Source organism: Ceratotherium simum, chromosome 7 (genome assembly GCF_057802395.1).
Source record: "Ceratotherium simum simum isolate JZ-2026a chromosome 7, ASM5780239v1, whole genome shotgun sequence".
Taxonomy (NCBI): domain Eukaryota; kingdom Metazoa; phylum Chordata; class Mammalia; order Perissodactyla; family Rhinocerotidae; genus Ceratotherium; species Ceratotherium simum.
The window spans coordinates 24,862,469-24,876,376 of NC_141906.1; the positions used below are offsets into that span (position 1 = coordinate 24,862,469).

Below are 13,908 nucleotides of genomic sequence, written 5' to 3' on the forward strand. Positions count from 1 at the left end.
CATTAACAGTAGTATCAGTTTGCCCTGTGGGGTCATTTTCTCCAACTTCCCCAAAATACAGGCTAACTTGATTAAAATCCCTAGAATATTTTTTCAACTGAGTATGTAGGAGAGACAGTTGAGTTTAGGACAAGTTGAGTTTAGGATAAACAAGATAGTGATTGAAATAATATACTATGGAATCTAAACTGGACAGAGAAGGAAGAAAGGAAAAGTTAGGGATAGTGGATGGAACAGGCATTTCTGATGAAGTTTAAATATGTATGAAACCTTTAATGAGAACACACGGTGGGTCAGATATTTTCATAAGACAGAGTATAAGAAGATGCCTAGGACTAAGTTTCTGTCTTCAAGGAGCTCACTATAAAGGTGTGGATACATAAATGCATAAGCAAATAAGTATGATGGTTTATAATAGTGGCATGAATAAAGCAGCCCCTGCATATGTCTCTTCTGAACTGCCTGAAGGACATTACAGACAGCAAAGAAAGTATCAACACACACACAGAGAATTTTATCTCATTATGCCAGTTTACTCGTTACTTCTTACTACCAAATAATTTGATATGTTCATCTTGATTAAATGTATGGCTTCTTTTCCAGCAGAGATTTTAGGAGATAGATGTTTTTGTCCTGCGACAGTTTCTTAAGAAGAGTATAGATGGCTCTCACCCAACTCCACACACTACACACTCTATTCATACCAAGTTTTATTTTTTGTAAAGGAACAAGACACTGAGTATGACAACACAAAAGAAGAACATCGTGTTGGGAATTACTTGCTCAAAGAGCCAGGGGAGTGTAGATGAAGTGAAAATAAACATAAATGAAGTGTAAATAAATGTGAATTAAGAGCAAGGCTCTGAGTTCCATGGAAGATTGCTCTTTCCCTTAGTCTTCCATCCCCTGCAGTGATCCTAAGGACCATACTTACTCATAATCTTGAAGACAATGGAATTATTGAAGAGTTTCAAGGTGCAAAGTGACACAATCATATGTGAATTGTAAAATAATCATTTCGGTTTTTATAGAAAGAGTGGATTGGATGGAGCAGGGTTGGAACTCCTTTAAAAAGATGACTTTGAAATATTCACAGAGAGACAGATAATAGATAAGGGCCCAGACCAGTTCAACAGCCATATGAGAATGCGATGAATATAGCTACTGGAATGACTTCAAATTCAACTATTCAACTCAAGAATTGAGTCCATTTTGTTAGAGAATGATGCAGGATAAACCAACAACAAGCCACAGGTTTCTGGCTTTAGAGTTCATGTTTGTGGTGTTGCCATTTATGGTAAAGGAAAACAGAAAAGGAAGGGCATTTTTTATGGAGGAAGTTAATAAATTTCTAAGTCAGCTTTGGAGAAATTAAGTTCAAGGAGTATGTGAATCATTCAAGTGAGTAGATATCCAGGAAGCAATTGGATAAAGAATCCAGAGCCAGGCAGACCTGGATTTGGATTTTAAATTTACTAATTGTCTTTCTGTAATCTTTATAAATCTGTATTGCCTCATCTGTGAAATGAATTAAATAATATTTTCCTCTCATAATTATTTTTAAATTAAATATGTTGATACTTGTAAAATATGGGCCGAGTAGTGAAAATTTTCTTGGAACATGTAATTGAGGAAAATAGATACAAAAGATAATCAACTCTATGAGATCTGAGATGGGTAGAGAAAAAAGTAAAATAACTAAAGGACACAGGAGGAGGGATTAACAATGTATAGAATGAGGACTGAAGTGTGAAGCAGTAAGTTTGGTAGTTGTAGTAGAGAGAATTGACAGCTACTTAAAGAGGGAAGGCAGGAGGCTTTGCCTTTAATTCAAGAACTGGTAAGCACAGGGCTGTGTTGCATATTAGGAAATATCTAGCCTTCAAATATCTCAAAAGCAGCAGCAGGAAAGATGTAAACCTTACTATTAGTGCTCTTCTGGACCCGTCATCACTTTCTTCATATAAGTGGTGAGAAAATTAAACCAAGAAAGTTCTTGATTTTCTAGAAGTCTAGAAGATTTTCTTTCTCCTCTTTCCCTCTTGTGTATACTTTGCAAGTGGTTGGAACTCTAAAATGTCAAGTTAATAGGAGTTACAACTTTACTTCTATGTCTTCCTGCCTTATACAAAATTTCACCTAATCAATTTTACCTAAATTTCTCCTTCAGTGGCCCTCCTCACTCGTTGTGTCTTGTTCAAAGAGAAGAGGAGAATAAATTTGTCCTGGATCTGCTGGGTCTTCGCTCCATAAACAACAGGATTTAGAGCAGAAGGGATGGCCACATAGAGGTTAGCAAATAGGATGAGCACATTTCGCGGGACATTGTGCCCAAAGCGATGAGCAAGGATGGAGAAGAAGGCCGGTGTGTAAAACATGAGGATAACACAGACATGGGAGCCACAGGTGCTGAGGGCCTTTTGGCGGGCACCCTGAGATGAGAGTTGAAAGACAGCGTGGAGGATGAAGGATGAAGGAGGAGGCAGCAATAAAAATCACATCTGAGATGACAGTCATGAGAGGCACAGCAAATCCATACCAGATGTTGATGGAGATGTCAGCAGAGGAAAGCCGAGCAACACCTATATGCTCACAGTACGTGTGTGGGATGATACGTGTCCCACAGAAGGGTAACCGCTTCAGTAGAAAAACATCTGGCAGGATGACAGAGAAGCTCCTCACAACAATGCTCACCACAAGCTTAATGATCACCTGCGGAGTCAGGATGGTAGTGTATCTCAAGGGGAAGCAGATGGCCACATAGCGATCAAAAGCCATAGCCAACAGGATGGCTGAGTCCACTACAAAGCTGAAGTGGAGGAAGAACATCTGAGTGAGACAACCAGAGAAGGTTATTTCCTGGGAGCCAAGCCAGAGGTTACTGAGCAGTTTGGGCACTGTGGCAGTGGACAAGATGAGGTCCGTGGCAGCCAGCATAGAGAGGAAGAAAAACATGGGCTCGTGGAGGCTGTGATCAACTGCAATGAGGTAGAGGAGGATGCAGTTGCCCACAATAGCCACACTATTGATGAGACAAAAGGGAATCCCAATCCAGATGTGGAACTTCTCCAGGCCAGGTATTCCAATAAGGATGAAGGAACTGGGGGTGTAGCAGCTCAAGTTATACATGGTCTCTTCAATCTGAGATCCACGGGTTTTTGAGCCCTGGGGAGAAATCAGCTGTCAGAATGGGCTGTGAAAGATAAGAATTTCACTCTGGTGCTGCACCTGGTTGAGGACTGCAACTGTCACATTCAGGGTTCCTACATGAGAAGCCACCTCCTGTCCCCTTGAGCTGGCACCTATAGAATTGACTTGTTATTGCCCTTTTTCTTTGCCATCAGCCCCAATTCATTTCTTTCTATATTTATTAATAAACCATGTGAAACGGTTATTTTTTTGTCAGCAATTTTATATGATTAAACCTGAATAACTATGTCCTTTTATTAATGGAGATTATTTAGTATAGGCCCAGGGTCAAATGGGAAAAAAAAGAAATATATATGAGAAGGAAGGAGGTGTGTGTGAGGGAGACAGAGAGGGAGAGAGAAATATTAAAAGTATTAAATGGGATAAGCAGTGAGGAAAGGGGAGTAATTGACTTTTATAGAGCAAATATTACGTTTCAGACAATGGCTTTGATAAAATAAACTGAAGAGTTTCAATAAAGCAGAAGAAAAAGATAAAGAAAAGGAAGGAAAATGAAAGGACCAATTCCAGTACTGTGGGTGGTATGGGAGCTTTGTCACACGGGAATTGAAATGTGATTCAGATTAGGAGGTATGCTTACTGGGATATGAGTATAAGAGAATGTATCTACCAGAAAATGCACAGGGACAAGAAAGCAGCATTCTCCTCACTCGGGCAGAGAGCAGTAAGCTCAGAGGATGATTTAGGGCTTCAAGGGCAATGCCCTAAGCCTGGAAGACTCTGTTCCCTAACATTAGTACGGGAGACAGCTCTACCCATCAGTGAGGCTGGAAATGCCTCTCTAACAGATAGGGACCAGTGGGATTTGGCCTAAGCAAAGTAACGCAGAGCAGATTCTCACCTCCTAGACGTGAAACAAAGAATAATAAAGTTTTACCCCAATGTTTTCATTTCTGGTCTGCCAGGGCTTGGTCCCCATCTTTGGGAATTTTCACCTTTGCACTAAATAGATCCTGTTTTTGGAGGTACCTTTTGTATTGAAAATATCCTTTGAGTTTTAACTCTATTGTGTGATCTAGTTTATGAAGTACTTTTGAAATGGCAATCAGTAGCATCGATACCAGGAAGCACAGCACTGAAGAGGTCCAGCACAATTTGAGCCATCATTAGACCAGTCTTGGAGAGGTTTAGTTCTTACCCACCCCAACAAATTTACTAAGTAATTCAACAAGCTTTTAAAGAAAGGAAGTGGATTTTGTGGACAAGTCATAACAGCTCTATATTATTGTTTGTCAGAAATCTGTAGTTTTGTGCACAAAGAGGGGAGAAGGGTTCAAGCCATGTAGGATTTTTGTGACATCTCTGCCAGAACCCCAGTCAAAGCTTTACATAGTCAGCTTCTCTAACTTAGGGGATGGTTTCCTCATTGCCAGAGTCCTCAATTAGCCAAAGTGAACAAAATATCTACTAAGAAGAATGTAACTAGTTTCCACTGTCCAAAAGCAGCTTCCCCCACCCCTGGACCCAAAAGAATGTATGTTCTGAGTCACACCTCCAGATCTGATGCAGACAGAACTCCTACAGGCTCTGAGCTTTCATTAGAATAATGATAGCAATAGAGTCTTCATTGAAATCCTCCTTGAAAGAATGGTCACATCATCTTCTAGGGCATGAAGAGCAGGTAGACTGGGAAAGTCCCAAAATGTCTCTACAATTTAGGCTAGATTGCAACTCAGTCTCGTGGAGCACAGAATCACTGCCTCTTGACATGAAGCACATTTTCTTAGGGTCACAGGGAATAAATTCAAAGAAGAGAACAATAAATCATCAATCGTTAAAACTATGAAGGAAAAGAAAAGCAAAAGAAAACATTCAAACCAAGGTCTGCTGCTTCAATCAAATCCTATTCTGACCTCAGCTCTTTTACCCAAAGATCTCTTCCTTCTTCTGAATTCCCTGCTGCATTTCTGGTCATATTAGTTAGTCTGCACTTGAAATCAATAGTTTCCTGCCAGCATCTGCCTCCTTATTATGGGATCTTTGGTATCAGAAGGATCCTTCCTCCCAGAGTCCTGTCTTCCAGGGCACAGCTCCTACTGCGACACTGAGTATATGCTAGACTACATTATCTGACAAAAACACCAGAGCTAGTGTAGGATTTTCCTCCTCCCTGATTAACTATAGTTTTCAGCTCACCAAACTCTTCCTTCTGTCTCTTGCTTTACAGGAGTAGTGGGAAATATCTTATTTAGAAGGAAGCAAGTAAAATTTTAGGCTAGGAGAGGTTCTGTAAGAGGTAAAATGAAAATATTTATGCATTTCCTTGAATTCCTAGGAGATAGAACTCAGGTTATATGGGCCCCTCCATTTCCCATTCCCAGACAAGGGATAAAGTCACGCATATTAATTCCTTTCCCTTGAGATGGAATGTAGCTTAGTGTTTTTAGTAAGCTGTGGATATTGCATCCCTAGGAAATTCCATATAGATGATTCAGACATAGTCAGTTGAGATAGAATTCTCAGAGGCCCAAGAATGTTCCTGTACTTGGGGTATTCTTCAATTAGTCTATTCTAATTGTATAATCTTGTATCAATACTGTACATTTACAGTTAAAATTTTCTACTCTTGATATTGGAATGTAAGTGCTCCAACTTTTTCTTCAAAAATTTTTTAGCCATTCTTGCCACTTTGCATCACCATGAAAGTTTTATAAGTGGTGTCTCAATTTACACACGCACACACATACACACTCAGAGTTTTTATTTTGATTGCACTGAATCTATATATCAATATAGAAATACTTTATATGGTTATAATACTGTATATTCTTATTACGAATATTATACATAAATATGATATATGCCTCCATTTTAATTTCCTCAATAATGGATTAAGATGTCCATATGTTCTTAAAAATTTCAAATATTGTTTTTTGTTGGATGCAGATTGTTTTCTATAGCTGCTATAACGAATTACCACAGACTTCATGGATTAAAACAACACAAATTTGGGCCAGTCCCAGTGGCTTAGTTGTTAAGTTTGGTGTGCTCCACTTCAGCAACCCAGGTTCGGTTCCCAGGCACAGACCCACGCCACTTGTTGATGGTCATGCTGTGATGGCAGCCCACATACAAAACAGAGGAAGATTGGTAACAGATGTTAGCTCAGGGCAAATGTTCTTCAGAAAAAATAAAAGGAGGGTTGGTAACAGATGTTAGCTCATTTTCCTCTGCAAAAAAAAAAAACAAAAAAAAAAACACAAATTTATTATCTTACAGTTTTGTAGTTTAGAACTCTTGCATAGTTCTCCCTGGGCTAAAATCAAGATGTTGAGAAGGCTGCATTCATTTCCGGAAGCTCTAGAAAAGAATGTTTACTTGCTTTTTCTGGCATCTAGAAGCCCCTTTCCTCAATCTTCAAAGCCAGCAATGTCACCTCTGCCCTCCTTCCATTCTCAGATTTCCCTCTGACTCACCTCCTCTGAACTTCCTCTCCAGCTTTTAAGAACCCCTGTGACTACATTTGAGCCACTTGGAAAATCAGGGATAATATTTCTATTTTAAGGTCTAATGATTAGTTTCATCTGATATTCATCTGAAACTTAATTCTTTTTTGATATACAACCTAATGTAATCACAGCAGTTTAGGGTGAGGACATCATTTGGGCAGCCATTATTCTGCCTACTACACCAAGTTCCATAGTTTATAAATTAGGTTTGTCAAACTCACTACTCTTGAGAAATTTTAATCTGCTAGATATATTAATAATAATAGATGCATTTAAATGTCTCATTTTATTTTGTTAGTTTCTCCTTGCTTCTTAGTTAATATTTTACATATTAAGGCTACATTGTTATATACATATACACTGCCTGTTTTCACCTATCCCAGTGGTTTGCAGCATCATTCTGAGTGGGAGATCCCCTCTGACTTCTCTCTTTCTTTCTTACTTTCTTCTAGTGCTCATCCTTCCAGTTACCTCTCCTATTCTCCTAGGTACTCTGCCCTGAACCAAAGTTTAATGTGGCAGTTTCTGATCCTGATCCCGCGATGATTTCATGAATATGATAGACCTAGTTTCTAAAACAGAAGGAAGATGGGTCCAGTTCCCGAGGGCAGAATGTGTTTGTATCCTCTCATATCTCTAGGAAAAGCACTTTCTGTAAACTTTAATCTGGAAAATGATTTGATACCAGATTTTTGGTGTGTGTGTGTGCGTGCACACGTGTTTACTTTACATTTTGATCAGGGACCCTATCCCCCATTCTTGGCTTCAGATAATAGCCTCAGTTTTGGTCGTCTACATGAAAGAACTTATTAAAAACCTGCAGGAGCTAAACTTCTTTCTAGGCTACCATTTCCTTTTTCTAGATCTGAAACCCGGAATATCTACGGATTTGTGAACCCCCTGATCCATAATCCTTGTTTTATTTTTCTTTCCTGATCTTCAGGATATAGGAATGTACCTGTAGGGCGTCAGAGGCAAAGCAACACTCAGGAGGAAAATAATGCCACACTTTCTACCTCAGGGTGACTGGATTAGAGTCACTTGAGCTGAGAGAGTGCCTAGCTCAAAGAGATATGGAAGGGGGGTGGGGCTGAGTCCTTGACTGCAACTCCCTTCAGAGACTGCCATGCACTGGCTGTGCACCAAGTTGGGAGGGTAGCTTTGCCCTGTGTGATAAAGTCTTTATAATTGTCAATGGTAGGGCCCCCAAAAAATTACGTAAATTTTTAGCCTGGAGTTGGACTCCTCAACTCCACCCCTTAATTGTTCAGGACATGAACTAGAAACATAGGCTACACCATCATGAACCCTAATGGGTGAGACTTTAAGGGATTACATCAAACACTGGGTAGTCTGTGGCAACAATCGAGACCACTCTAAGTAAGATGATGAGGCCTGTCTGAAGGATTTAACGTAACCATGAGTCTCAACAGTGACCAAATCAGGAAAATATGTCTCTTAGCGGTTAGGTTTCTCCTTAAGTTTCCATAGGAATCCTTTTTATCTGGTCCAAGGCATTAACTCAGGCACAGCAGAGCTCCAGCCACAGCACAGCTGAAGCTGACCTGAAGCCTTTTGGGGAGGGGAGGTTGCTGAAGCAATGTTAGGATAGTCAGGGTACACATTCAAGAAGCATAATCCCAAGGGGCACATATGGTCCCCCAGAAACAGAGTTTACAATGTGAGGGCACCCCAAGTAAGACATATACTAATTAGGGAGCTGGTTAACAGAGCTCCCAATGCCGCCTTCCATGGTGGGGCCTGCTGCCCTGGGATTCCCTGTCCAGACTGAATAATTCCATGTAGTCCTTGGTTTCAAACTGGCACAGGCAGTCAGTTTCAGTTTTGTTTATCTGTGATATCAGTTTATCAGCCTCATGAGTGTGGATGACATCTGTTAAGTGTTCCGTGTGGAAAGTGCAGGAGCCAATACCAGCCATCCCCTTCTGTCTCAGAGTCAGAACTATCAGGTGTGGTTTTTGACTCAGCAGTCAGTCTGAATCCAAAGCGCTCACAGCAACTTAGAAAGGAAGCACAGGGAGGTTTCATATCAGGAAGAGGGGGGAAAGCTTTCCAGAGGAGTTCTGAAAGATCATTAATGTCTTTCTCCCTGCCCCACTCCTCCCCAGGTAACCAGGTTTTAGTTTTAGTTTTTGGGTTTTTTTTGCCCTATTGTTGGTGTTATCAATGTGACCCATTTAATAAGGAATTTTGAATTTTTTAATCCCCTATTATCATCTAGACTTTTAGTACGGATGGACTGTATGCAAGAGGGACAAAAACATTTATACAGAAAAATATTTTTATACAACTGAATCAGAGAGACACATTATGTTTAAGAATTGGTTAGCACAAATATCTTGAATCTCCTATCCCTTGCTGTTTAATAATCATTCTAAACTCCTAATCGAATCTTTAGAAAGGAGTTGAAAAGATTGGAAGGCTCTTGTAAGGTCCTCCACAAAGATCGCGATGTCAAAATTGTAAAGGAAGGGTGTACAATTGAAGGAAGGGGGAGGAAGCCTGATCAAACATGGTCAGAAATGAGAAGTGTCTTTTTGGTGAATTGCTGCCTTGAGACTCCAGATTGCTCACCTGAGATGTACGGTCTAGGCTGAGGTTTTCGTGTCCCTTCCCATCAGCTGTACAAGCCTGTCCTTTAATTGCCTAATAAAATGTCAATTTCCCCTGCAGCTTGGGTGTGATATTAGGCATGAAGTGTCCATTGTATGTTCCATGATTGGGCCCACAGATGAATAGCTTGGGCTGATAATCCAGGGCCATTATCAGATGCAATATGCTTAGGAAACCTGAACAGGAAACAAATGTGGCATTGTAGGGCCTGGATAGTGTGGCTTGAGTCAGTGGGATGTACGGGATGGCTAGGCCAAATGCAGAGAAAGTGTCAACTGCAATCAGGATTTAGTGATATCTTCTGATATAACAAAAGGTTCAATGTGAAGCAGCATGTTCTAGCTGCTAAGAATATACTAGCCCATTGGATTGGGGAATGTATCACTGGGCAGTGTTTTTAGCCTCAGCCAGGGTCTAACAGGGGGACAGACTTTTTATGCTATTTCAGCTTTGTTTTACCTCAGTGGCAGTCTGTATGTGTAGGCCCAATCTAAGATGATATCTAGATTTTCATCCTGTAGTGAATTCAGGAGGCAATTGGTCCCACACCTGTTTCCTCTGGGACCAAGGACACTTTAGGCTCCATGTTTAGTTGACAAGTATTGTTTGATCATTGATTATGTTTCCTTGGCCAAGTTTAGAGGTCTCTCTGGTTAACATCCACATGGGTAACGAAAACTTATTGGGACTAGAACTGATTTTTATCCGAGTTTCTCATCTCTATTGAAGGGTTTGTTTTATATGCCAGTTAAGTTTCTCAAGAGGCCTAGTCAAATAGCCAGGCCATTAGCTATCACCCATGAGCAGGTAGGTTTAGTCTTCCACATTACCCACTAAAATGTACATATCTGCAGCATTTCCCATCATTGCTTGGAGACAAAAGATAGTAAAGGCACACACAGATGATTTATCAACACCAATAACACATTCAGCTGTGGGGGCCATCACATAGAGGTTTGTAGGGGCCTGAAGACACTCATCCATTGTCAGGCTTGGGCAAGGGTTTGAGTGGTGACAAAAAAATCTCTCCTTGACCAAACTCTAGTCAGGCTACTCTGAACTATCTTCTCAACTGGGCTCTGAGTTTTAGGCTTCTGGTATTCATCTCTGCATTGTCCAGTTTTAGCAAAAACCCTGCTGATTTAATTTAGTGAGTCATTGCCTCAGCCCCCTTGAAGATATTTAGCTCGTCTGATGACCCTCAGTATCTTATCCTCCTGGCCTGCCTTCAGCAAAAATTCTGTTAGGTCAGTTTAGCAAAGAATTACTCTACCTCTTAGTAATTTTCCATCTACCAAGCTCTGACCCTGATCCTGGGCTATAAATCCCCACTTTTCCTTATTATACTCAATGTTGAGCTCAATCTCTCTCCTCTATTACCATACTCCATTGTGGTAGCCCCCCTGGAACAAATTCTTTCTTACCTTCCATCTTTAACAAATGTCCTGAGTAATTTTTTCTTTAAGAGTTTTGGTGGCTTCAGAAACCAAATCAGAGAGCATTGTCTGCTTTCGCCTCATCTTGATTCCAGGAGTTGGTGGATCACAGTCACCTGTGTACCAATATCTATAATGCCCGTGAAGTGCAATTTTCTCTTATCTCCCCATTAAATTCTAAGGGTAGGAATTTACCTCCCCCACCCTTCGAGGTTCCCATGGCTGACCTAAGAGTTAAATCAACATGAAACAGATTAACAGGAAGAAAACAAAGAAATGTTTAATAGCATATATTCATGGGAGAAACCCAGGAAAACTGAGCAACTCACTAAAATGGCCAAATCGTCACCTTAAATACCATCCTCAAGTAAAGACAAAAGAAGATATGGGAGTAGTGGTTTGGGACTTCAAAGGGGAGGAAGACAATTCACATGAAGGTGGGAAAGCAAATGTTTGCCATGCCACGCAGACACAATGGGACACGGAGAGGACTCTGATCTCTAGGCCCTGTCCAGTTCCCCCCCACCACACTTAGCCCATATTCTTTGTAGTTCTCTCTGGTGATAGCTCTGTTCCTGTTACAGGCTATTTATCTAAACTCTTTTAGGCAGTTAAAGGGGAAGTAACAAGAAAAACTTTCCGAGTCTTCTGTTCCTTTAAAATAATCAATGTCCCAAAGGGGCATATTTTGGGGTAGAAAACTCTGTTCCCTTTCAGGTACATCCCAATGAGACCCTAAAGGAGAGAACCCAGATAAGCTGTACCCAGACTCTTGTCCACAGAAACAGTGGCATAATAAATGTATGTTCTTTTAAGCCTAAAGTTTGTCTACCACTAAATTTGTGGTAGTGTGTTACACAGCAATAACAAATGAATACAATTTTTATCTAGTATGTTGATTTAGATTAAAGAGGCTGTTTTACAGTTATCAAAGATGATGAGAACAAAGTTATTTTCACAATAATATAATATTTATTTTATAATTGGATATAAAAAATTTTAAAGACTTATTCTTTATTCATATTATACTATTTCTTGAAATGAAACAAAGCTAATCATTTTAAAGTCAATGAATGTGCTTTCTTAAAATCATTTATTTCAAGTCAGAAAAAAAGCCAAGAAAAAATGTGAATAGACATCACTCTGGGTCAGTGCTAATGTGCTAGGAAATAGCAGAAGTGATTACAAATGTTCTATTATTTAATTCCCACATATCCCCATCAGGTAAGTTTTATTATTTTTATTTATTTTATTAATGAGAAATTCAAATCCATAGAAATGAGTTAATTTGATAAGGGCCACTAAGAGGCTATATCATCAATATAAAAAATTTGGTCGTTTTTATTCTATTTTTAGAGTCCAGAAATTTAAAAATCCAATTACAAAGCCCACATTTTACACTAAATCGAGCGGTTTTTTCTTCATGTCATCTGCAATAGCATGCTAGTCATGAAATAGCTCAGCATAATATTATCCATTTTCATGTTTACTCCTATCTTGTTTATTTCTACATGGATAGAGCTTATCAAATTACATTTCTTGGCACCTCAGGTGTTCCTTAATATGCACCAGGCTTCTCCTGCAGATCAGCATCCCCTGGCTCTCCCTCCTGCCCCACATCTTTGGGAGTCAGGCTGCTGCCTTCTCTGAGGTGTGGTGCAGAGGAGATAGCACAAGAGATACTGGCTCAAGACAAGGTTGACATAAGGGAAGCCATGTTGTAGAAAAGAAACCCTATTGTAACTTTGAATGACCTCTGACAAACTGACCAAGCTGGATATGCACCCTCCAGAAGATCTAACTGCTATGTTGATTTTACAACTGCTGCCTATGCAAATACCTCCCAGCTGTGATAAGATGATAACTTTGTTCTTTTGAGTTCCTTAAGAATGTGATGACACCCAACAGAGCATCTATGCTAATAGCCATCATCAATGAAAACCAAAGGATCTGGTGTGGCCGACTCTCAGTCTGTAACACTAGAATGTCAACATTCCTAACCCCCTCCTCTATAATCCACCAGCCCATATAACTGTTGCAAGATTTTGTGCCCTTTTAAGATGGTTCTCTTGGACATTAGTCAACCATGTTCCCTCTTGCTAACAAGCTGTAATAAAAAAGTCCTTTTTCTCCTACTACCTTGCCTCTTGACTATTGGCATGTCTTGCGGTGGGCAGATGAACCTCCTTTTTTGGGTGGTAACACAGGTGCTGGAGTAACACACACCTGGTATCAATCCTGCCTCTCCCACTCATTAGCCTTGAGGCCATAGGGAAAAATTCTAAGTTTCTAAACTCTTTTAACCTCCTAATAAAAATTACTCCTTCTTATGATATTTGTAAATAGTAACTGGAATAATGTAAATATATTTTGTAGAGGAGGAAGAATATTCCTTTACCCTGTAGGTTCTTCTGGCTAGTGTAAAGATTAACTTCACATTATACAGAATAACAGGAGAAAATCATAAAGTTTAATAACGTATATAGGGAGAAACCCAAGAAAACTGAGTAGTAACTTGCCAAAATGGCTGAAGCCTTCACCTTAAATACCAGGTGAAATAAAAGAGTTTGTTGGGGGTAGTGATTTAGGACTTCAAAAGGAAGGAAGGCAATTCACATGGAGAAAGAAAAGCAAATGTTTGGTAAACAAATGTTAGCTGGGCCATCTATAAAAGATAGGACCTGAGAGAGAACTTTGATCAAATGGTCCTTGCTAGGTGCCTGTCTGTCTATCACACCTAGTTTATATTATACTATAATCATCTTACGGTGTTAGGTCCTTCCTGGGGCAGGCCTTCTATCTCAAATTCATTTAGGCAGTTAGGGGAAAGGTCAAAGTTTATTTCTGAGTCTTTTGTTCTTAAAAACAATCAAGCCAAAGAGAAATATTTTGGGGTGGCAAATTCTGATCTCCAACAATATACACATATTTATACTAATGATTACATGTATATATACTTAAATCTGTATATATGTGGACATGTGAATGTATGTGTGTATATGTGGAGATATATATATATATATATATATATATATATAGAAAGCGAGAGAGAGAGATGTAGATACATACAGATATATACACTGATCCAAGCCAGGCACTTTCATTTTCATCCAGCATGACCAAGATACTCATCATTCTCTAAACCCCTAAAAATATTTTTATTCAGTCACTTAATATTT

The 13,908-nt window shown here is 39.6% G+C and overlaps 1 protein-coding gene across 1 annotated transcript; it reads right to left on the reverse strand.

Moving 5' to 3' along the window:
- Positions 1 to 2,153: 2,153 nt before the first annotated feature.
- LOC101403969 (olfactory receptor 52H1-like) lies at positions 2,154 to 3,129 on the reverse strand. Its single transcript, XM_014782257.2, is given in 2 exon segments — positions 2,154 to 2,468; positions 2,470 to 3,129. Coding segments are annotated over 2 exon segments (975 nt in total).
- Positions 3,130 to 13,908: the final 10,779 nt, after the last annotated feature.